Raw genomic sequence first — 24186 nt, 5'->3', positions numbered from 1 at the left:
ATGAAGGGTTTGAGGTGCAAGAGGGGGCTCTGGGCTGGGGCCAAGGGGTTTGGAGTGGAGGAGCGGGCTCAGGGCTGGGGCAAGGGGTTGGGATGTGGGCTCTGGGAGGGAGTTTGGGTGTGTGAGGGGGTCCGACCTGGGGTAGGAGGATGGAGTGCAGGTGGGGGTGCGGGGTCTGGGAGGGAGTTAGGGTGTGGGAGGGGATTCTGACCTGGGGCAGGGGGTTCAGGGTGTGGGCTCTGGCCGGGCAGGGCTTACCTCAAGCGGCTTCCGGTCAGCGGTGCTGAAGAGCTAAGGCAGGCTTCCTGCCTGCTCTGGCTCCACACTGTTCCTGTAAGCAGCCGGCATGTCCAGCCATTCGGTGGAGGCGTGGCCAGTTGGCTCTGCGCGGTGTATGCTGCCTGCGCCCGCTGCCCCTGCAGTTCCCATTGGCCACTGTTCCCAGCCAATGGGAACGGCAGAGTCGGCACTGGAGGCGGAGGCAGCGCACGGAGCCCCCCCCGATCACCCCTGCACCTAGGAGCCAGACATGCCGGCTGCTTCCGGAAGCAGCGCAGAGCCAGGGCAGGCACGGAGCCAGCCTTAGCCCCAGGACCCTGCTGACCGGACTTTTAACGGCCCGGTCAGCAGTGCTGACCCAGAGCGGCCAGGGTTCCTTTTCGACTGGGCGTTACGGTCTAAAACCAGATGCCTGGCAACCCGACTTGCCATCTCTATCCCAACGAAGTCAGGTTGCGTAGGATGGGCTTTTAAAGGGTTTTTATTCACTTCCAGAAAAGCTATGAAGTAGGAAACAAACCTATCCCATTTTCTGGTCAAATAATGCAATTGTAGACAGAAGTATGTTGCCCAGGTGCACACTGTTCCCTCTGGAGAACTACTGGGGAGATACAACTGTAACAAAAGCACGCAGGTAGCTGATTTGCAAGTTCACCATTTTCTGTGTTCCTTGGATGCAGGACAAGTGTCTCAGCGTTAGTCGTAGCCAGCCCAATTCTCGTCCTGCTGACACCAGTCCAAATGAGGGGCAACTCCATTGTCGTCCATGTGGTTTCTCCTGTGTTAACTAGGTGTAGGTGAGATCAGGCTCAGGCGCAGGCTCCGGCCCAGGCCATGCACACCCAGGATAGATAGATTATGCTTCAGGGGGTTCTGAGTGGGAAGAACTCTGGCCGAGTTCTCTCAGCCGGGCTGTTTGTGACGCTCCCTCTCCTTGTTACCTTGTGTCACTCCGTTTTACCCCCTTGGGCACAACTCAGGAGAAACACATGGGACGGATCCATGTTGAGTTACATCAGCTGACAATGTGGCCCATGAATCTCTATTTAAGTGTGCTAGAGGCTGTGAACAAATGCTGCCTTATCTTCCTTTGTGAGTTCAGCCTGGGCAGAAGCTCAGAAAAATCTGATAGAGCTCTGCATTCATGAAATGTACCCAGATCTGCATAAACTCTCACTCCGTTTCCTGGCCCTATTCATTACTTGAATCAGACACAGGCACCCTGCACCCTCAAACAATTTCAGACAATGAAATTGTCACATGTTTATTTTAACCACCTGGAGATCTCAGGCTGGCTGCGGTATAAGTCTACAACAGGCCGCCCTTAGGCATCTAGTTACTATTGCATGTGACACACCTAGTAACACACTGTTGCTCTACACAACTCTCTGTGGTCAGTCATCTTGGTGTTCAGAGTTGATCTGAAAATATGGTATGTAACATTTTATAAATGGCAATTTTTCTAAATAACTTCTCTGTAGGAATAGAACAGCAGTTATCCCATCCCATTCAGGATGATTGTATAACACTGAGAGCAGAATTTCAGAATCCTGTAACAGATGTCCTGATTGTAATGGTTAAATACTGGTTACATTTTACAGTTTGTGGATATTAACGCTCAACAGAATTTCCAGCTACGGAGGCTAATGAGAAAGATTCCTTGAAACTATATAGAGAGGTTTACAGATTTTTAAAATATCTTTTAAGCCTGGTTATCTAACTGCTCTAATATGTATGTCTGTATTTTAGGACACAAAATGACCAAACACTGTGTCATGGAATAACTTAGATTTAAGTCAGAGCTAGGTAACATAAAAAAGTGTTTTTGGCCTGTGGATGGCACAAATCAAAAATTTTGCAATATTTAAATACAGTCAATGTATCTGTTTAACATGTGGTGTTTGAAAGCAGTCAGAACTGTGTGCTACCATGAAGAACTGTGTGTGTGTGTGTGTGTATTGTGACAAAGTTCCTCCTCTATCTTGGTGGGTCCTGCGCTTATTGGCGGATTTTCTTGCCTCAGAGATTCACCATGTGGGTTGGGGAACAGTCCAGAGACCTTCCCCTCTGGAAGAACCCACAGTCCAGGTCAATTGGGAGGTTTGGGGGGAACCCGGGCCCGCCCTCTACTCTGGGTTCCAGCCCAGGGCCCTGTGGACTGCAGCTGTCTATAGTGTCTCCTGTAACCGCTGCATGATAGCTACAACTCCCTGGGCTACTTCCCCGTGGCCTCCTCCAAACACCTTCCTCCTGGTGTCTGATAACGCTAGTGCTCCTCAGTCCTCCAGCAGCACACCCTCTCAGTCTCAGCTCCTTGCACCTCTTGCTCCCAGCTCCTCACACTTGCCCCACAAACTGAAGTGAGCTCCTTTTTAAAGCCCAGATGCCCTGATTAGCCTGCCTTAATTGATTCTAGCAGCTTCTTCTTAATTGGCTCCAGGTGTCCTATTAGCCTGCCTGCCTTAACTGGTTCTAGCAGGTTCCTGATTACTCTAGTGCAGCCCCTGCTCTGGTCACTCAGGGAACAGAAAACTACTCATCCAGTGACCAGTATATTTGCCCTCTACCAGACTCCTGTACCCCACTGGTCTGGGTGTGTCACATATCCCTCCCCCCTGCTCAACGCCAAGGGGTTGGGCAGCTTGGGACGCCAGACAGTGCACACGTGACAAGCCATCGGCATTGTCATGACGGCTCCCTGCTCTGTGTTGCACACGGAACTGGAAAGGTTGGAGGGATACGAACCATCTAGTCACCCTTGTGTTCTTCTCCTTGTTCCGCTGCATCCATTGAAGAGGGGCATGGTCGGTCACAAGGACAAATCTGTGCCTGAGCAGGTAGTAGTGCAATGTTTCCATGGCCCATTTTACAGCTAGGCATTCTCTCTCCACCACTGCATATTTTTGTTCCCTTGGAAGGAGTTTCCGACTGAGGTATAGAATTGGGTGTTCCTCCTCCCCGACCATCTGTGATAGAACGGCCCCCAACCCTACTTCCGATGCATCCGTCTGCAGGATAAACTCCTTGGTGAAATCAGGGGCTATTAGTACGGGGTTATTGCAGAGGGCAGTCCGTAGGTCTGTGAATGCTTCCTCTGCTGCGTCAGACCATCTCACCAGATCAGTTCCACGGGCTTTCACTAGGTCTGTCAGGGGGCTTGCCCTTGTGGCAAAGTGGGGGATAAATCGTCGGTAATACCCCACCACACCTAGGAACGCCTGGACTTGTTTCTTGCGACTTGGTCGGGGCCAATTTTGGATGGCCTCTAATTTGTTCACTTGGGGTTTTACCAAACCTTTACCCATAATATAGCCAAGATATTTGGCCTCTGTAAACCCTACAGCGTACTTGGCAGGGTTTGCTGTAAGGCCAGCTCGCCTGAAGGTATCAAGGACTGCCTCCACCTTCTCCAGGTGGGTTTCCCAGACTGGGGTATGAATGAGCACATTGTCCAAGTAGGCAGCAGCATAACTGTTATGCGGGCCTAATAGCTTGTCCATGAGGCGCTGAAAGGTAGCTGGGGCCCCATGTAGTCCAAAAGAGAGGACAGTATATTGAAAAAGACCCTCTGGTGTAGATAACGCAGTCTTTTCCTTTGCGTCTTCTGCAAGGGGAATCTGCCAGTACCCCTTTGTCAAGTCTAAGGTAGTCAAGTACCGGGCATTACCCAGATGGTCCACTAGCTCATCTATGTGAGGTATGGGGTACGCGTCGAACTGGGATACTTCGTTTAGTCGCCGGAAGTCATTGCAAAATCTTGTGGTGCCATCAGGTTTGGGCACCAGCACGATTGGGCTGGACCACTGACTATGGGATTCTTCGATGATCCCCAACTTTTACTTCTGCTTTTTTTTCCTCCCTTTTTGCCACTGGCACCCGATAGGGCCTCATTGTTACACTGGCCCCAGGGTTCATGACGATGTGGTGATATGTCTCGGTTGTTCGACCCGGTTTTGTGGAGAACACATCTTGGTTCTGGAAGATCATCTCAGACACCTCATTCTTCTGGTCTGGTGTTAAATCGGGAGACACTCTCAGGCTTGTTTTCCTGGGTTAGGTTTTTTTGGACCATTGTGCATGCCTCTTGTGCATGCCAGGGTTTCAGAAGGTTAACGTGATAAATCTGGTCTTGTTTTCTGCGTCCTGGCTGCTGCACCTTGTAGGTTACTTCCCCCACGGGTTCAACCACCTCATAGGGCCCCTGCCATTGGGCCAGAAGCTTGCTTTCTGCCGTGGGTACCAACACCATAACCTGATCCCCTGGTTGGAACTGTCGCACTTTTGCCTGGCGATTGTAATGGGTTCGCTGGGCCTCCAGTGCCTTCTCCAAATGTTCCTGTACAATAAGGGTAACCCGGGCTATCCGGTCTCGCATCTGCATTACATGCTCTATTATATTTCTCCCCTCATTGGGTTCCTCTTCCCAGATCTCTTTGGCGATATCTAGTATGCCACGGGGTGACGCCCGTATAATAACTCGAAGGGGGAAAACCCAGTTGAGGCCTGTGGTACCTCCCGGATAGCGAACATAAGGTAGGGTAGTAGGGTGTCCCAATCCTTCCCCTCCCGACTTACCACCTTCCTTATCATAGCCTTGAGGATTCGGTTAAACCTTTCTATCAACCCATCAGTCAGCGGATGGTAGACCGAAGTTCTCAGGGTATGTATATGGAGCAGCGTACAGAGGTCCTTCATTAGCTTCGACATAAATGGGGTTCCTTGGTCGGTTAATATCTCCTTCGGTAGCCCCATTCGGGCAAAGATCCCCACCAGCTCTTTGGCTATAGTTTTAGAGGCCGTGTTCCGCAGGGGGATGGCTTCTGGGTAGCGAGTAGCATAGTCCAAAACAACAAGTATATATTGGTGGCCCCGAGCTGTCTTCTCCAGGGGTCCCACTAGGTCCATGGCTATTCGCTCGAAGAGGACCTCTATGATGGGAAGGGGTACTAAAGGTGCCCTCAAGTGGGGACGGGGACTGTGCAGCTGACACTCCGGGCAGGAGGCACAGTACCTCCGCACTTCTTCATGTACTCCGGGCCAGAAGAACCGTCGTAGTACTCATGCCAGGGTCTTCTCTACCCCCAAATGCCCCCCAAAAAGATGACTATGAGCAAGACTTAATACAGCGTTCTGGTGTTTTTGAGGTACTAGGATCTGCTGTACCTTCTGCCCCTAGATTCATAGATTCTAGGACTGGAAGGGACCTCGAGAGGTCATCGAGTCCAGTCCCCTGCCCGCATGGCAGGACCAAATACTGTCTAGACCATCCCTGATAGACATTTATCTAACCTACTCTTAAATATTTCCAGAGATGGAGATTCCACAACCTCCCTAGGCAATTTATTCCAGTGTTTAACCACCCTGACAGTTAGGAACTTTTTCCTAATGTCCAACCTAGACCTCCCTTGCTGCAGTTTAAGCCCATTGCTTCTTGTTCTATCCTTAGAGGCTAAGGTGAACAAGTTTTCTCCCTCATCCTTATGGCACCCTCTAAGATACCTGAAAACTGCTATCATGTCCCCTCTCAGTCTTCTCTTTTCCAAACTAAACAAACCCAATTCCGTCAGCCATTCTTCATAGGTCATGTTCTCAAGACCTTTAATCATTCTTGTTGCTCTTCTCTGGACCCTTTCCAATTTCTCCACATCTTCCTTGAAATGCGGTGCCCAGAACTGGACACAATACTCCAGCTGAGGCCTAACCAGAGCAGAGTAGAGCGGAAGAATGACTTCTTGTGTCTTGCTCACAACACACCTGTTAATACATCCCAGAATCATGTTTGCTTTTTTTGCAACAGCATCACACTGTTGACTCATATTTAGCTTGTGGTCCACTATAACCCCTAGATCCTTTTCTGCCGTACTCCTTCCTAGACAGTCTCTTCCCATTCTGTATATGTGAAACTGATTTTTTCTTCCTAAGTGGAGCACTTTGCATTTGTCTTTGTTAAACTTCATCCTGTTTAACTCAGACCATTTCTCCAATTTGTCCAGATCATTTTGAATTATGATCCTGTCCTCCAAAGCAGTTGCAATCCCTCCCAGTTTGGTATCATCCGCAAACTTAATAAGCGTACTTTCTATGCCAATATCTAAGTTGTTAATGAAGCTATTGAACAGAGCCGGTCCCAAAACACACCCCTGCGGAACCCCACTCGTTATGCCTTTCCAGCAGGATTGGGAACCATTAATAACAACTCTCTGAGTATGCTTATCCAGCCAGTTATGCACCCACTTTATAGTAGCCCCATCTAAATTGTATTTGCCTAGTTTATCGATAAGAATATCATGCGAGACCGTATCAAATGCCTTACTAAAGTCTAGGTATACCACATCCACAGCTTCTCCCTTATCCACAAGACTCGTTATCCTATCGAAGAAAGCTATCAGATTGGTTTGACATGATTTGTTCTTTACAAATCCATGCTGGCTGTTCCCTATCACCTTACCACCTTCCAAGTGTTTGCAGATGATTTCCTTAATTACTTGCACCATTATCTTCCCTGGCACAGAAGTTAAACTAACTGGTCTGTAGTTTCCTGGATTGTTTTTATTTCCCTTTTTATAGATGGGCACTATATTTGCCCTTTTCCAGTCTTCTGCAATCCCTGTACTGGTGCAACCCGGTATAAGAGATCCTTCTTCATTATGAAGTAGTGTCCTGGTCCCTGGGTTTTCCCTTCCATGGGTACCCCATCTATTTCAGTCACACCCTTCCTAATGTTGTCATACCTTGGGTCTTCTGCCTGTTCCCGTCCAAAATTTCCTCTCCCGGGGCTAATCTGCCCAAGATCTAGGGGCCCAGTCTCTGTTGCCTCTACTGGTTTAGCAGCATTAGGGTGGGACTCAGACTCAGGTGCTTCTATCTCCTGCGTGGCCTCCTTTTCAGCTGCATGGGTCCGCCTACCTACAAGAGCGACCCTCTGGCTTTGGGTCAGTATTCGGGTTCCCAAGGCCTTAGCTGCCCTTCTTTCCCTTTTTGTCTTTCTACCCTGTCTGGGAGTGGAGAACAAATCTGGGGATATTTCAGAGAAGATTGGGGGTTGACAGTCTGCTGTGGATGCCTCATCCATTTTAGGGTCCCCATCTTTCTCCAATCCCCCTACTGGGAGTAAGTCTCCAAACCCTGGGAAGTCCCTCCCTATGAGCACTGGGTATGGGAGTTTAGGGACTACACCGGCTGCTACCTCAGTAGTGTTCCCTTGGATCTCGATTTTTACTGGGATGATGGGGTAGTAACTAACTGTCCCATGGACACATATTATCCCCGTATGTTTAGCCTGCAGCAGCTGACTACGCTTCACGAGCTTCCCTGAGATAAGCGTGATAGCACTCCCCGAATCAACCAGTGCCGTGGTCCCTACCCCATTTAGTTTCACTGGTCTGGTATACATATGTCAGGTTAGTGAGACCCCCACAAGGTGGATTAGGGAGCATGGATCTGCCCAGTTCCCCAGGTTACACTGCATAGGGTCCTCAGCATTGGGACACTGTGCAGCTATGTGTCCCCACTCCCCATAGGCATAACATCTGTGTGGAGCCCTAGGCGTTCCCCGGTCTCTTGGTTTGGCAGTCTAACATCACAATCCTCTTCTCCCTCAGTGCTCCGACTCTTTGTGGCCTCTGATGGGCCTTCAGCCTCTCTCTTTTTCCACCTGGGCCCTCCTGGTGGCCCAGTCACCCGAACTTTAGGGCTTGGTGCTGCTAGTTTAACCCGGGGTGCCTCTTCCTTAACTGGTCGGGTCAGCACCCTCGCTGTCCTTCGCCTCTCTACCAGGGTGACAACCTCGTCATAGGTGGAGGGTTCGTTCTGGCTTACCCAGGCACGAAGGTCTGATGGTAGTCCCCTCATGTATCGGTCGATGACCAGAACCGCTAGGATCTCTTCCGGACTCTGGGACTCTGTTTGCAACCACTTTCGTGCGAGATGGATGAGGTCATACAATTGGGACCGCGGGGTTTTGTCTTCCTGGTACCTCCAACCGTGATACTGCTGGGCCCGCACTGCTGTCATTACCCCAGATCTGGCCAGGATCTCTGCTTTCAGCTGGGGGTAATCTGCCGCAGCGTCTTCAGGCAGATCATGGTAGGCCTTCTGGGCCTCCCCACACAGGAATGGGGCAAGGATACCAGACCACTGATCTCGAGGCCAGGCCTCCCGTAGGGCTGTCCTCTCAAAGGCCATAAGGTATGCCTCTATATCATCCTCCCGTGTCATTTTCTGCAGCCAATGGCTGGCCCGTATGAGCCACGTCCCATCATGGCTGCGATTCAGCTCTGTAAGGGACTTTACCTGGTTTACCAGTTCCTGCAACATAGCTCGGTCTTGATCAGTCTGGTCCATCAGCAGGCGATTAGTCTCTTGCTGCACCCGCACTGTCTCCTGTTGGGCAGTTGCCTGGACAGGGGTAGCCTCCTGCTGGGCCGCCGTAACATGTATCAGTGCCCGCACTACGTCACCCATGTGGTGAAAAAAAAAACCCTCACCCCAAGATCCCACTTTTGACACCAGTGTGACAAAGTTCCTACTCTATCTTGGTGGATCCTGCGCTTATTGGCGGATTTTCTTGCCTCAGAGATTCACCATGTGGGTTGGGGAACAGTCCAGAGACCTTCCCCTCTGGAAGAACCCACAGTCCAGGTCAATTGGGAGGTTTGGGGGGAACCCGGGCCCGCCCTCTACTCCGGGTTCCAGTCCAGGGCCCTGTGGACTGCAGCTGTCTATAGTGCCTTCTGTAACCGCTGCATGACAGCTACAACTCCCTGGGCTACTTCCCCATGGCCTCCTCCAAACACCTTCCTTAGTCTCACCACAGGACCTTCTTCTTGGTGTCTGATAATGCTTGTGCTCCTCAGTCCTCCAGCAGCACACCCTCTCACTCTCAGCTCCTTGCGCCTCTTGCTCCCAGCTCCTCACACTCGCCCCACAAATTGAAGAGAGCTCCTTTTTAAAGCCCAGGCGCCCTGATTAGCCTGCCTTAATTGATTCTAGCAGCTTCTTCTTAATTGGCTCCAGGTGTCCTAATTAGCCTTCCTGCCTTAACTGGTTCTAGCAGGTTCCTGATTACTCTAGTGCAGCCCCTGCTCTGGTCACTCAGGGAACAGAAAACTACTCATCCAGTGACGAGTATATTTGCCCTCTATCAGACTCCTGTACCCCACTGGTCTGGGTCTGTCACAGTATATATATGTGTGTGAGAGAGACAGAACATTTAAACAGCTGTAACTGGATGGGTTTCTTTTTAAAGTTTCCACTTTAAAGCATTAAAAGCTGAAAAGTACCATTCAGCATAGTTACCATCTGTTGATTTTCCACATATCTAGTGATTGCTCGGTCTTCAATATATCAGTAGCTGACATGTATTTCCCTGCAGAATTTAACAAAATAAACCGATACCATTTCCTCACAGAGAATCATTTTCTAATAGTCTCTTCTATTTACATAGGCTATTCTTTATATGGATATGTGCGTCTCTATGCATGTGTATGCGTGTATGTATACAGTGTAGTTATAGCCATATGTTTTTGGGATTCATACACTGTGGTTGCATGCATATGTTTTAGGTGTGTATAGGTGTGCTGTATAGAGGTGTTTGTATGAACATTAGATATGTATTTGTAAATGTTGGTATGTGTATGCGTATAGTTGTGAGTGCTAGGGCCATTATATTAAAAAGTGATTTTCTGAAATTGGCTCCTAAATACACATTTAGGCACCTAAATAAGTGCTCTGATTTTCAAAAGGGTTGAGCACACCAGTTTGCATTGACTTTGTATAGGCATACATGTATATGCAAAAACCATTGGTATGTGCATCTTCAGTATATGAGTGAGTTCTATACAGAGTTGGTAAAAATGTATTTTAATTACCACAAAAAATTGAAGAAAATTTTCCTAAAAATAATTTGGTTTTTCATCCCCCAAAAAATAAATAAATAAATGATTTAAAAAAGAACCATTGGAGGGGATGGTTGGGTTTTTTTTTTTTTTTTTGACAAAAATCCAAAATATTCCAACAAAAACAGAAATTTTCTTGCAAAAATTTAACAAGCCATTTTTTTGTTCTGAAAAATGTTTTGATAAAATGTTGCAGCCAGCCCTAGGATCACAGAGATTTGAATGTATGCAGATGAAAGGTAGCTTTGTGTTTGCACACAGTAGATGTTCATGCTCAGTGCAGATTTCTGTGTGTGAAGAACGATAAACATACCTACCAGCCTTTTTTCCTTATTTTCCAGCCTTTCTCCCAAAATACATACTACCCATTGCATTGGCCTGTCTTCAGAACTAAGTGGCTGGGTATGCCAGGGCACACCACCTCCATGAGCTACCCTGCTAGTGGGATTGTCTTTGGGAACATGCTGGCCAACCCAGGTGGAATTCCCGCCTTCAAATTCCAGTCCCGTCGAGACAGCGTTGACTGGAGGCGGTTCAGTGCCATAGACGTGGAACGGGTGGCTCGGGAGCTGGACGTGATCACGCTCCAAGAGAACATTGCCAGTGTCACCTTCTGTAACCTGGACTCGGAGAAGTGCCCGCACTGCCAGCAGCCCATAGACCCGGTTCTCTTAAAGGTCCTTAAGATGGCACAGTTGACCATTGAATACCTGCTGCACTCGCAGGAGTACCTGACTGCCAGCCTGGCGCTGCAGGAGGAGCAGCTGCAGGCTACCCTGGAGGAGCTGAAGCGCACCAAGCAGGAGCTGGACAAGCAGGCAGAGGAGTTGAAGGGAGTGAAGGAGGAAAGCCGGAGGCGGAAGAAGATGATTGCCACCCAACAGCTCCTCTTGCAGGCTGGGACCAATAACTACCACAAGGTGAGCTCTAGGGCAGAGAACAAAAATAACTTTCCAGCATTGATTGTCCTGGAGGTGTGAGAGGAAGGAGTCTTTTCACCAGTGACCTCAGCGGCAATGGCAATTCAATCCCCAGCAGCACTAGGTAAGCGTGACCTAGACCATGCGCTAGACAGAAAAATTCCCTGTTCAGCCCTGATCCAGCCAAGCTGAACTGGAACCTTGCGAAGAGTTCCATTGACTACTGCCCTTCTTCTAGGTAAGTGTGTGCTTAAGTGGCAGGATCATGTCCCTGGTGGCTCGGGCACTCACCCAGGATGTGGGAGACCCTGATCAAGTCGCCCCTCTGCCTGCTGAGGAGAAGGGATTTGATCAGGGATCTCCCACGTCTCAGATGAGCTCCCCGAACCACTGGGCTATGGGACGTTCTGAGGTGGGTCTCCTCCAGTCTCTCCTGTTGAAGCCTTTTTCATTAAATGTCAGTTGGGCCACAGCCAGTGAGAATGACTCTCTAGCCCAGCAGTTGGAGCAGTCCCCTGAGAGGTGGCAGATGCCTGGTCAAACCCCTTCTCCCCCCCCAGGCAGCTGAACTGGGGTCTGCCACATCGGGGGTCAGGGCTCTAACAACTGGACTAAAAAATGTAAGGGAGGAGATCCTCCTCCTTCCCCCCTCCCCCCAGGCTGTTTTGTGTGGAGTGAGGGAGGTACCTAAGATGCCCAGCTCCTGGTGAGAGGCCTCCCTGCAGCCCAGACTTAGGTGCCTAACTCCGGGAAGGGGTGTGGCTTAGGGCACACCCCTCTCCTCAGCATCTCCCATTGGCTATCTTAGACGGCTCCCTGCCTAGCGTGCTGGCTTTGTGGGTCCCATTCTTAGGTGCCTCTCTCTCCCCATTTGTTGTATAAGGAGCCTAGGTGCCTCGCTCAGGCTCTGTGGATCCCAGTGTGTTCCTGTGATTTGCTAGGCACATAAAAGTTAGGGATTGCAATGCCAAAGCCCCTTTGTGGATCCAAGCTGAGGTGCTCAGATTCTACGGTCCTGGGGGACATATAAATACCTGTGATAGATATGACAGGAAATGCTAGGATTCCTTTCTTTGGAAGCCAGTAGCACATTTCTTTCCTCCAGTCTTATTGTACCTACCCATTTATCCATCATTATTAAAAACAAGTGATTGCCAATAAATCACCACATCGGTCAGCTAATTTCCTTACTGCTGTGCAATGCATGTCCTACAAGCCATCGGATTTATATTCATCTATTCCAAACCGTCTCTTAGCCACAGCTCTTCCGTCTTTATTAATTGCTCCAGCTTCACTTCCATCTTTTTCCAGTTGAAGACCAATTTTTTTTTTAATTGCAGTACTTCAGCCATTTTTGAATCATTAATTCATCCTCCTCTTCATTTGTTAATGAGCCTACTCTCTCCCTAGTACTTCTTTCCTCCTGAAAATCTTTATAAAAGCTCTTCTTTTTGTCCTTCATCACCCTATGGCTGATATTGACTCGTTGTGGTCTTCTGTAGCCAAAAGTTTTCCCTGCAAGCCTGAGCAGTTTCTGAATCTTCTTCTTAGATTGTCTCTTCTTCTCCAACCCTACGAGAGGTTCTCTTTTGGCCTCAGAGTAAAGATGCTCTGATAATCGTGCTGTGATAAGGTTTTGACTCAGCGACAAAGTGTCCTGTGGCATCTTATAGACTAACAGAAGTATTGGAGCATAAGCTTTCGTGGGTGAATACCCACTTCGTCAGATGCATGTGGTGGAAATTTCTGACTCAGTTATCCAAGTATGTTGGGAACTCTGCTTTCAACTAACAGAATGAAGTCTTTTTGTTTGGGGTGGGATGGTAGGATGGGATGGAATAATCTGATCCCTTTCACTCATTCGCTTTTTCTAATGCCCAGTGTCAGCTGTGTGACAAGGCCTTCATGAACTACTCCTACCTCCAAGCCCATGTTCAGCGCAGACACACTGAGGCCAGCGAAGCTGGTGAGTATGGGGCTGAGTTTTTCTCCTTCAGCTTCTTTTTGGAAGGGTTTTAGGCCTCCTAGCTGCAGGGGATGACAAGCCTGGGAGAGGAGCAACATGGGCATGCAGCACACTTTATTGATTTTAAGACTGTCTTTCTCTGATATACTTTTGTTCTAAGTAGATCATACTTTCCTTTAAGGAAGCTGCTGGGTCACTAATTTCCACTGTCATTGCCCTGATGGGAGCAGCACTGCAGGGTCTGAGTCCAAGTCCAAGCTGCTAAGGTGATCGTAGTGCATTGCCACCCAGCATCCAGTCTGAGAATGGGAAAAACGTATCTTCTCACCCCTCAAAAGAGGTGACAGACCCAGGGCTGGGACCTAGAGTGGGTGCTGTCAGAGAGACCAGGGGCTGTGTGAGGTACAGTGAGCCCAATAACTATGATACTCAGCATCTCTGAAAATCAAGCTGTATATTTAGGTTCATAGAAATGGATCTACGTGACTAACATTAGGCGCCCATCTGCACTGCTGAAGATCCCAAATCAGTAATGAACATTTGCATCTAAAATGAGAGACAATACATTTGAAAACATAGAGATGTCTCCTTTATTCAAAAAAAAAAAAGAAAGGAGAGACAGGGTGGCCTAGTGGCTAGAGCAATGGACTGGAACTTAGGAGATCTAGGTTCTAATCCTGGTGCTGCCACTGGCCTGCTGGGTGACCCTACGCAAGTCACTGCCCCTTCTGTGCCTCAGTTTCCCCATCTGTAAAATAGAGATGATGCTACTGATCTCCTTTGTAAAGCACTTTGCTATCTATAGAATTACTTAGTCACTTATCAAGACCAGAATTCCAATGCTTCAACTTGGCAGAGAAGAGAAGTCAGAACTGGAGCCACACAGACACTATAGTCACCTGTTCCACTACCCACAAACAAGTTTCCCGAAAGAAATAAATCACAACATTGGGTACAAAAAATTCAAGCTGAGCTCAACTCAAGGATGGCTCTCCAGCTGCTGTGATATACATTCTGTCCAGCAGAGGGTAGTTGTGTTATACATATAGCTTACACATGTGTCCATCCTTAAGCCATTTTCCCAAGTATCTTATTTTAAAATTGCAGCAGCTGTTCAAAAAAACTTGCAGTAAAAAGCCAAAAATGGCTTGGCGTTTTTAATTTTGTTACAAATTTGAACATGTGCCACATTTTGCAAATGTTTTTCAATGAAAATTGAGCCCCTTTTCTGGGGCAAATGACTCAAGGACTGATCCTGAAGCTTTAAAGTCAACGAGAGTTTTGTCACTTGCTTTAATGAAAGCAGGATCAGATCCTAAACACCCCAAATAAGTCACAGCAGAAGCCTCTGGCAATTCAGGCCATCGCTCATGGTTCCACGGTTTGAATGGCCTTCCCAGAGAGACAGAAGAAGAAGCAGGTGGAGCAAATGGAGGATGAGATTCAAGAACTAAGAATGAAGCTGAAAGAGACCCATACCCAGCTGGAAATTGAGAGAGAGGCTGAGACTCAGCGCAGGGTTCAGGTATGAAAAAAAAGTGTATTTCCAAGGATTTGGGGGGGGAAACGGGGGAGGGAGGGAGGAAGGGGGACATTTATTTTACTTAGGGTGACCAGACAGCAAGTGTGAAAAATCGGGACAGGAGGTGGGGGATAATAGGAGCCTATATAAGAAAAAGCCCCAAATATTGGGACTGTCCCTATAAAATCGGGACATCTGGTCACCCTAATTTTACTTTGACCTGAAACAAAATGAAAAACTCAGTGAACATTTTCCAATATCAAGGAAAAGTCTAATTTCTTTTGAAATTGTTCACAGAAAATCTGCAATGAAAGGCAAAACTGCATGACAGTAACAAAATTTTTGATATATCCTAAAAGTAACATTCCTTTAAAAACAAACAAACTTTCATATAAATGTAGGCCTAGTCTACACTAGAAAAGGTTTTCTGGTGTAACGATACGGGTATATACAGTCAGTGCTATACCAGCAAACCCTCCTGCTGGAGATGCAGCTATTACTGCCAATGAGTGCTTTTGCTGGTATCGCTTATAGTAGTTCCCCAAACTGAATAAGCCATGCTGACAAATGGTCTTTTTGCCAGTATAACTTCAGTTACACTAGGGTTTCTTCCACTATCAAAATGTCATTAAGTCATAGCCCTGACTGATATTATTATACCAGCAAACGTTTCCACCGTAGACCTGACTTTAGCCCAAGGCTGTCTCCACACATGTTTTTTGCAGTGGTGTAACTAAGGATATGTCTACACTGCAATCACACGGTGTGGCTGCAGCTGATTGTAGATATATCTGAGCTAGTTCTCATCTAGCTAGCTAGGGTACCAGAGCAGTGACGCTGTGGCAGCCTGGGCTGTACTAGCCAACTTGGAATTCTGGGTAATTCACAGTGTTCTCATAAAACAAACTAGGGAAAGCAACCTAGATGGAGCTACTATATGGTGGGTGCATAACTGGTTGGAAAACCGTTCCCAGAGAGTAGTTATCAGTCATTCAAAGTCAATCTGGAAGGGCATAACAAGTGGGGCCCTGCAGGGATCAGTTCTGGGTCTGTTCTGTTCAATATCTTCATCAGTGATTTGGATAATGGCACAGAGATTACACTTCTAAAGTTTGTGCACGATACCAAGCTGGGAGGGGTCACAAGTGCTTTGGAGGATAGGATTAAAATTCAATATAATCAGGCCAAACTGGAGAAATGGTCTGAAGTAAACAAGATTAAATTCAATAAGGACAAATGCAAAGTACTCCACTTAGGAACGAACAATCAGTTGCACACATACAAAACAAAATGACTGCTTAGGAAGGAGTACTACGGAAAGGGATCTGGGGGTCATAGTGGATCACAAATTAAATATGAGTCAACAGTATAATACTGTTGCAAAAAACCACAAACATCATTCTGGGATGTATTAGCAGGAGTGTTGTAAGCAAGATACGAGAAGTAATTCTTCCACTCTATTTCATGCTGATTAGGCCTCAACTGGAGTATAGTGTCCAGTTCTGGACGACACATTTCAGGAAAGATATGGACAAATAGGAGGAAGTCCAGAGAAGAGCAACAAAAATGATTAAAGGTCTAGAAAACATGACCTATGAGGAAAGATTGAAAAAATTGGGTTTGTTTAGTCTGGAGAACACTGATAGGGGACATGATAACAGTTTTCAAGTACATAAAAGGTTGTTACAAAGAGGAGGGAGAAAAATTGTTCTCCTTAACTACTGAGGACAGGACAAGAAGCAATGGGGTTAAATTGCAGCAAGGGTGGTTTAGGTTGGACATGAGGAAAAACTTCCTAACTGTCAGGATGGTTAAGCACTGGAATAAATTGCTTCGTCATTTGAGATTTTTAAGAGCGGGTTAGACAAGCACCTGTCAGGGATAGTCTAGATAATACTTAGTCCTGCCCTGCTCTCGAGGTCCCTTCCAGTCCTACACTTCTTTGATTCTATAATTACATACTCTTGTCAATTGGGTGTGTGATTTTATACTGAAATGGTTATACCGGTAGAAATGCTAGTGTGGCTGCAGTTATACTGGTATAACTATGCCTGATACCAGGATACCTTAGGCTTGGTCCACACTAAACCCCCAAATCGAACTAAGGTACGCAACTTCAGCTACGTGAATAACGTAGCTGAAGTCGACGTACCTTAGTTCGAACTTACCGCGGTCCAGACCCGGCAGGCAGGCTCCCCCGTCGACTCCGCGTACTCCTCGCGGCGAGCAGGATTACTGGAGTCGACGGCAAGCACTTCTGAGTTCGATTTATCGCGTCCAGACAAGACGCGATAAATCGAACCCAGAAGTTCGATTGCCTGCCGCCGAACCAGCGCGTAAGTATAGACAAGCCCTTATAGGAATAAGCACCTCTATACCAATATAACCACATCCACACTTGAGTGGGGAGATACCACTTTAGTTATACCAGTATTGTTAAATCAGTACAAAATTTGGGTGCAGATACGACCTAAACTCAGTGAAGCTGACTGATTCATGAAGTGAGATTGTCAGAGCTGGGGTTGGGGAAAGTGGTGGTGGGGGGTCTGAATCATTTGACAGGTTCTGTTTTCCTCTCAGCTCCAGCTTGGAGTTTATGTTTCCTTGGCAGGAAGCAGAGAAAGTTCGCCAGAGGGAAGAGGAGGGAAAAAGGGAATTTGAGAGCTGGAAAGAGGAGGAGAGAACAAAGTTTCAGGAGGAAATGAATGGCCTGCGGCAGTTGTTCCTGACAGAATTCAAGGACATTGCCAGCAAGAATTCTGCCTTGGAAGGGGTGAGTGAAATGTGAGGGTTAACGTTCTTCGGTTGAAACAGATGCCCAGCTTTCCCCCTGGCATGTGTGTTGGCTTCAATAAGTCCCATTGCTTTTTCTCTCTAATGCCGTCAGATCAAAACAAAATATCAAAGGTTGGCAAGGATGTTTTTCATCCACAGGCTGATAAGTGTAGCTCCCCTTTATACCAATGGGGAAGGTGAAGGAGTGTCACACAAGGAAATATCAGTGAAACTAGGAAGCCAAAAAATTGGCTTAAAATAGTGCTGGGAATCCAAACGAGTGACAGCAAGAAATGAGGCTTCAAGGGGCGCTGAACATGCTCAGTGGAGTCAGTGGGATTTCAGAGCTCGGTGACCTGTGTATTCCAGCCCTGCAGTAGCCCTGGCATTTTAATTTGCCCCATTGCACCCCAGTTTAGCAACACGGATGAGTCTCTCTCAGAATGGGGACAAATATTGACCTGTTCAAGGAAACTCCTTACCATGCCCTGCCATGTCGTGTACAACATCAAGCCAGGATTGCTTGTGTCTAGTTCAGTTCCATTGTTATTTTTATGGTAAGTCTCATCTAAAGGAAAACAATATTCTAAGGTCAAGCACTCCCATCTGACAGGCAATGCAGCAGTTTGATAAGTGAGTTGCAGGTGTCAGGGTTCAAGTCACTTTCCCATCAGGTACCATTGCTAGCTGGTATCTGACACGGGTAGAAATATTTCCTTCCATCATCTCCAGAAACTGCAGGAGCTGCAGGCCAAAAACCTGGTGGCGTCCAATCTGGGGGTCCTGCGGGATGATGACTCTGATGACAAGCGGCAGTGGGCACTGACTCAGAGAGAGCTCCAGGGCATGAGGGAGAAGACTGAATTACAGGTGAGGAAGTGCCTCCAGTTGCAGCAGCCCGTTTGATTCTGATCAGTTCCCCATCAGCCAGCTGTGGGGAACCTCTCCTATGACTGCGCAATATAGCGCAGGGCAAAGGAAACCCAGTAATGCCCCTTGCATGGAATTTCATGGCACACTAGGGCTCACATTCAGGATAGCACTGGGCACATGGTTAATTTTTAGCACGTTCTTAATCCCAAGTGCTTTCCTGAATCGTGGTCTGCGTGTGTTTTCCAATCTGCACAGCTCTGCAGAATTGTTATAAGCCCTCATGCTCCAGTGCATAACTGACCTCTAATTCATGGGAGAGAGAAACTTTCCTTGGGGCAGCTTAAGCCATAACCACCCCTTGCAGGGGTTCCTGCACCATCCACTGAAACAACTTTGTGACAGGCTATTGGAGTAGATAGAGCCCTGATCTGATCCGATCTGGCAATTCCTATGTGGCTATGAGGTAAAATTTTAAGACATAGCTCTTGCTCTCTACCCATGCAGAGATGAAAGTAAGCCGGTACGGTCTGGTACGGCATACCGGCAAGAGCCAGTACACTGTGCTGGACTGGACTGGCTTCTCCGGTGGTGATTTAAAGGGCCCAGGGCTTCAGCCACTGCGGGGAGCCCCGGGCCCTTTAAATCGCTGCCAGAGCTCTGCGGCGGCCGGAGCCCCAGGCCCTTTAATTCGCCCGTCTGCCCTGGGGCTCCCAGCCGCCTCTGCAGCTGGTAGCTCTGGGGTGATTTAAAAGCCCTGGGGCTCCCAGCCACAGCCGGCACCCCAGGGCCTTTCAATCTTGAAAGGCCCTGCCTCTTCTGGTTGAGGTCAATTTAACACATCAGCAATATTAGACCATATCAGCTGCACAGAGCATAATACTATTAACTTGGTGTATGGGTGTGTAAAAAATAACCTATATGCATTGGCTAACAAATAACGGGGGATTACAAGAGCACAAGAATACTGGCGACAGCCCCTCTTACTCAGCCGTGGACTCTGCCATAGTGTGGTTGGAGGAAGAGCCCTATACCAGGTTTAAGGCTGCCTTGAAACAGTCTTATGAGGTCCAAAGGTCAAGCCAGAGAAAGCTAGATAGCTTGGAGAATGGAAACATTAGGAGGTGCTCCTATGCACGAGCCTTAACCTCTGAAACTTTGAATAACAGTAATGGTGAATAATGGCACACTCGTGGCAAGGTGAATGAGAAGAAAAAACAAAGGTATTTTTGATTTGTCAGAAAACAGAATGGAAGAAGAAGCTGAAGGAGCTTCAGAAGGAGCACCAGGTGGAAAAGGAAGAGGTAGGTACCAGACGGAAGCTAAAAGCGATGACTCAGAGTTCTCCTATGGGTAGCACGTCAGTCATGAGCTCCTGAGGCACACAGTAAGATCCTGCTTGCGCCACCCGGACTCACCTCTTACAGACACATTTATAGAAGGTTTTTTCTGCCTCAATTTAACACATCAGCAATATTAGACCATATCAGCTGCACAGAGCTCCCTCAGCAGAATTCGGCCCATCCACTAGAAACAAGGAAGATAGCCCTGCAATGTAGTGCAAAGGCTGAATAGTAACTACACCTCTACCCCGATATAATGCGGTCCTATATAACACAAATTCGGATATAACGCAGTAAAGCAGTGCTCCAGGGGACAGGGATGCTTTACCTCGCTATATCCGAATTCGTGTTACCGCAAGAGGTTCCTCTGCGCCCGCGTTACTTGCTGCAGCCCTCCCCGGACCTCCCACCCCAGCTCACCTCCACTCCACCTCCTCCCACGAGCGCGCTGCAGCTCCGCTTCTCCTCCCTCCCAGGCTTGCCGTGCCAAACAGCTGATTGGCGCGGTAAGCCTGGGAGGGAGGGAGGAGAAGCAGAGATGCTGCACACGCGTGGGAGGAGGTGGAGCAGAGGTGAGCTGGGACGGGGGCTGCAGCAAGTAAGGGGGGGGCGCAGAGGAACCGCTCCCTGCCCCAGCTCACCTCCGCTCCGCCTCCTCCCACGAGTGTGCGGCAGCTCCGCTTCTCCTCTCTCCCAGGCTTGCCACACCAAACAGCTGATTGGCACGGCAAGCCTGGGAGGGAGGGGGGAAAGCGGAGCAGCGGCGCGCTCATGGAAGGAGGCGGAACGGAGGTGAGCTGGGGTGGGGGGCCCTGGGGAGGGCCGCAGCAAGTAATGGGGGGCGAAGAGGAACCGCTCCCCGCTCCAGCTCATCTCCTCTTCCCTGAGCGCGCCGCCGCCGCTCCGCTTCTCTCCCCCGCCCTTCCAGGCTTGCTGGGCCAAACAGCTGATTGGCATGGCAAGCCTGGAAGGGAGGGAGAAGCAGAGCGGTAGCGGCACGCTCAGGGGAGGAGGCAGAGCAGAGGTGAGCTGGGGCGGGGAGCGGTTCCTCTCCCTACCCCGATGTAACGCGGTCTCACCTATAACACGGTGAGATTTTTCGGCTCCCGAGGACCGCATTATATTGGGGTAGAGGTGTATTTTTTTTTGCCCCGGGATGTTGTGAAGGCCAAAAGTATAAGTGGGCTCAACAAAGAATTAGATGAGTTCATGGAGTGGATAGGTCCATCAATGGCTGTTAGCCAAAGCAGCTAGTATGCTCCATATGTCCCTAAAATCTCCAACTCCCAGAAGCTGGGATTGGATGATGGAATGGATCACTCACAATTGTCCTATTCTGTTCACTCCTTCTGAATCATCAGGCACTGGCCAGTCAGAAGACACAATACTGGACTAGATGGACCATTGGTCAGACCCAGTATGGCCATTCTTATGTTCTTTTTCAACAGTAGCTTTCTTACAAAATAGCTCAAGGGATTTTACAATAAGGGGTTTCAGTAGAGTGGCCAACAGCCCCATATTACAAAGGACTTCCCTTATTTTTTCATCTTTATGCCACAAGATTGGGAATTACTGAGTGCTGCAGAAAGCTGCAAGAAATAGCCCTGGTGCAGGTAGGTGAGTACTTAATAAATAAAAGAATAATAATAATAATAATATCAGGGGAGGATGGTGGGCAGGGGTACTTAGAAAACCATCCCTTATTTTTGAAATACAATGTTGGCACCCCTACAATAGAGAAGAAACACTTTACAGAGCTGGTCATAGACTGATTAGGGTAAACGAAAATGTAACTTGAAATATAAGGGCCCAATGTGATTCCAGTTAAAGTCAATGGGAAGATTCCCACGGTGCCATCAGTTGTGACAGTGGCTTTGTGACGCGGCCATGTGTGCTTCCAAAAGTGGAAAGTCACCGTCCGCTAACATTACACAGCGGGCACTGAGCACCATCAGACAGCAGCAGCTGTGGATCGCTTGCTACTAGAGCTGGTTGGAAAATAGAATTTCCACTTTGTGGGAAATTCTGACACTTTGAAATTTCTTGTGACATGAAAATTTGTGACCATTGAAATGTTTCATTTCAATAATATTGAAACATGATAAAATATTAACTAATACAGATTCAACTTTAATATAATTGAAACAAAATTGGTCAAAAGGATACATATTAATTTCAATGATATATTTAATACTATAGATACATATAATATGTTAATTTTAATGTAATATAGACAAATTGAATCAAAATTGTAAAGTCATATCTATAGTGTAGTTAATATTTTATATCATTATGTTTCAATAATATAGTGAAATATTTTACCTTATGGAAATATCAAATGAAACAAAAAAGTCAAATGATTAGTTATGACATTTTCCCATCAGAAACTTAGTCAAAATGACACTTTCCCATGAAATGTTTTGATTTTGATGAAGCTGCATTTTCTGTTTCTTCTCTCTCTACTTGGTCTTGATTTGAACCTATGAGCAAGCAGGAAAAGAGAACAGCAGAAGTTTATAAATATGCCACTGGATCTCAATGCAAAATAAAATCTCAAGGCAAGTGAAAATCCAGGAGCTGCCCCACTTAATAGTGACCAGGAGAGCAATCTGAGCTAACGGGCAAAATGGTATTTTCACCATATTTTATACTCGTCACGTCCAGATCTCATAATTACCTTCCTTGTCTCTCTCAGTTGAAGAGTGAAAATGAGAGACTCCGGGCCTCCCTGTCTCAGGACCAACGGATAGCTGCCGACCGCTTCCAACAGCAAATGGGCTCGCTCAATGCCCGGCTCAAAGAGCAGACCAAGGTTATCAGATCGCAGGAGAAAACAGTAAGCTTGCCATGTTCTTATGGGCCTGTGAACACAGCATGGCTCTCTGTCCCATTCCAAAGGCTAAGCCATACCTAGTTTATGAGTCTGCCACAGCCTTTGAGCTACAGAAGATGGCATCTTCAGCTTAGGCAGTAACAGTTATTTGCTTTAGAGTGCATCTGAAGTGTGATTTTTAAGCCACTCACTTCTCCTCAGTAAGGATCATTTACCTGAGGTATTTCAGCTTCCTACACAAACTGCTGAAGTACTAGAGCTATCCAAAAATGAGTGGAGGATTTTCATATACAATGGGGAAAACGTTGGGTTTTTTTACTCAGTCTCAAAAATGACTAGTTTTGAAGGGGGGAAAAAAGGGCAAACAGTTATAAGGAGGCGAGAAGCGTCCTTCAAGGCCCCCAACTGTAACTGCTGCTGGTGCTTGAGCTAAAATATAATGATACAATTAAAGATGTAGGCCCTGATTCAGCAAAGCACTTAAGCACGTCCTTAACTTTAAGCACATGCTTAAATGTTTTACTAACTCAGGATGGATTTAAGCAGGAGCCTGTGCTAAAATGGTTTGTCAAATCAGGGTCTCAGGCCTGGGCTACACTTCAGTTTAGGTCGTCCTAGCTACACGGTGCAGGGGTGTGAAAAATTCACATCCCTGAGCTCTATAGTTAAGACAACCTAACCCCTGGTATAGACATGCCTCCATTGATGGAAGAATTCTTTTGCTAATTTAGCTACCACTGCTTAGGGAGATGGATTAACTACGTGGATGGAAAACCCCCTTCTGTAGATGTAGGAAGCATCTGCACTATGGTGCTACACTGGCATTGTAGTGCCTGTAGTTAGAAATGGCCTAAGTCCCACAAAATCACAACACAACACATACATATGGGAATGAGCAAGCATGAGCCATGTACAGAATAAAAATGGGACAGCATTTTGTATTGCGGCTTGGAGATTATTTTGTTCTTTTGACTGAGACAGTGTTACATATAATTGTATGTAATAAATAAAACTTTTCCTTTTGTCTGCTGGCAAAGCGTCCATCTAGGAACCATCTGGTGTATAATTCTAGCAAAAATGTCTCCCTTGCATGTATGATGAACTCAGCTTACGCTTTGGCCTTTCATCGAATTATTTTGTGCATCCTTTGATGATGTGCCCAATGGTGCAAACTCCAGTTAGAGATAAAAAAGTTACTAGACTTTGCAGACAAAAGAAACTGGTCTTTGAATGGTGGATAATGATAGATAATTTCTTTGCAGATCAAGATACTGTCTGCAAGCAAAGCTGAAGGTAATGTTGTGTCTTTTGGGTTAATGAGAGTGAGAACTGCTAAGATTTCCATAGCTGTGACCGCCCCGCAACTTCATCTCTCTCTTGACAGCCTTTACAGCATACTTGCTGGTTCAGGCAAGCAAGCAAGGAAAATATCTCATTAGCATATAAAGTTTTCTGACCCTCGTGTCTAAGGGCTGGTCTACACTACCACTTAAGTTGATGTACCGTACATAGCTCAGCGGTGTAAAAAAGAAACTTAAGTGACACAAGTTACAGCAACTAAGCACTGTCCACACTGGTGCTATGTCAGCGGGAGATGCTCTCCCACCAACATAGTTCCACCTCTCACAGAGGTGGAGTAATTATGCTGATGGGAGTGTGCCTTCCCATCAGCATACAGCATCTTTACCAGACGCGCTACAGCAATGCAGCCATGCCAATGTAGTGCGATAGTGTAGACTTGCCCCTAGGGATTCAGATATAAATCAAGATCTGGGAATAAAA

The 24186-nt window shown here is 47.3% G+C and overlaps 1 protein-coding gene across 2 annotated transcripts in view; it reads left to right on the top strand.

Annotated features, from left to right (window-relative positions):
• DZIP1L (DAZ interacting zinc finger protein 1 like) overlaps positions 1–24186 on the top strand; it is a 45187-nt gene that overhangs the window by 3226 nt on the left and 17775 nt on the right. For both annotated transcript variants that reach the window (XM_065556222.1, XM_065556221.1), the window contains exons 2-9: positions 10517–11095; positions 12977–13061; positions 14462–14586; positions 17195–17356; positions 18091–18228; positions 19470–19532; positions 22267–22407; positions 23667–23697. In XM_065556222.1, coding sequence (XP_065412294.1) covers positions 10580–11095; positions 12977–13061; positions 14462–14586; positions 17195–17356; positions 18091–18228; positions 19470–19532; positions 22267–22407; positions 23667–23697 — 1261 coding nt within the window. In that variant the 5' untranslated portion in view covers positions 10517–10579. The remainder of the gene's footprint in view (positions 1–10516; positions 11096–12976; positions 13062–14461; positions 14587–17194; positions 17357–18090; positions 18229–19469; positions 19533–22266; positions 22408–23666; positions 23698–24186) is intronic.

This window comes from Chrysemys picta, chromosome 9 (genome assembly GCF_011386835.1).
Source record: "Chrysemys picta bellii isolate R12L10 chromosome 9, ASM1138683v2, whole genome shotgun sequence".
Taxonomy (NCBI): domain Eukaryota; kingdom Metazoa; phylum Chordata; order Testudines; family Emydidae; genus Chrysemys; species Chrysemys picta.
This window is presented reverse-complemented; position numbering and strand designations above follow the sequence as displayed.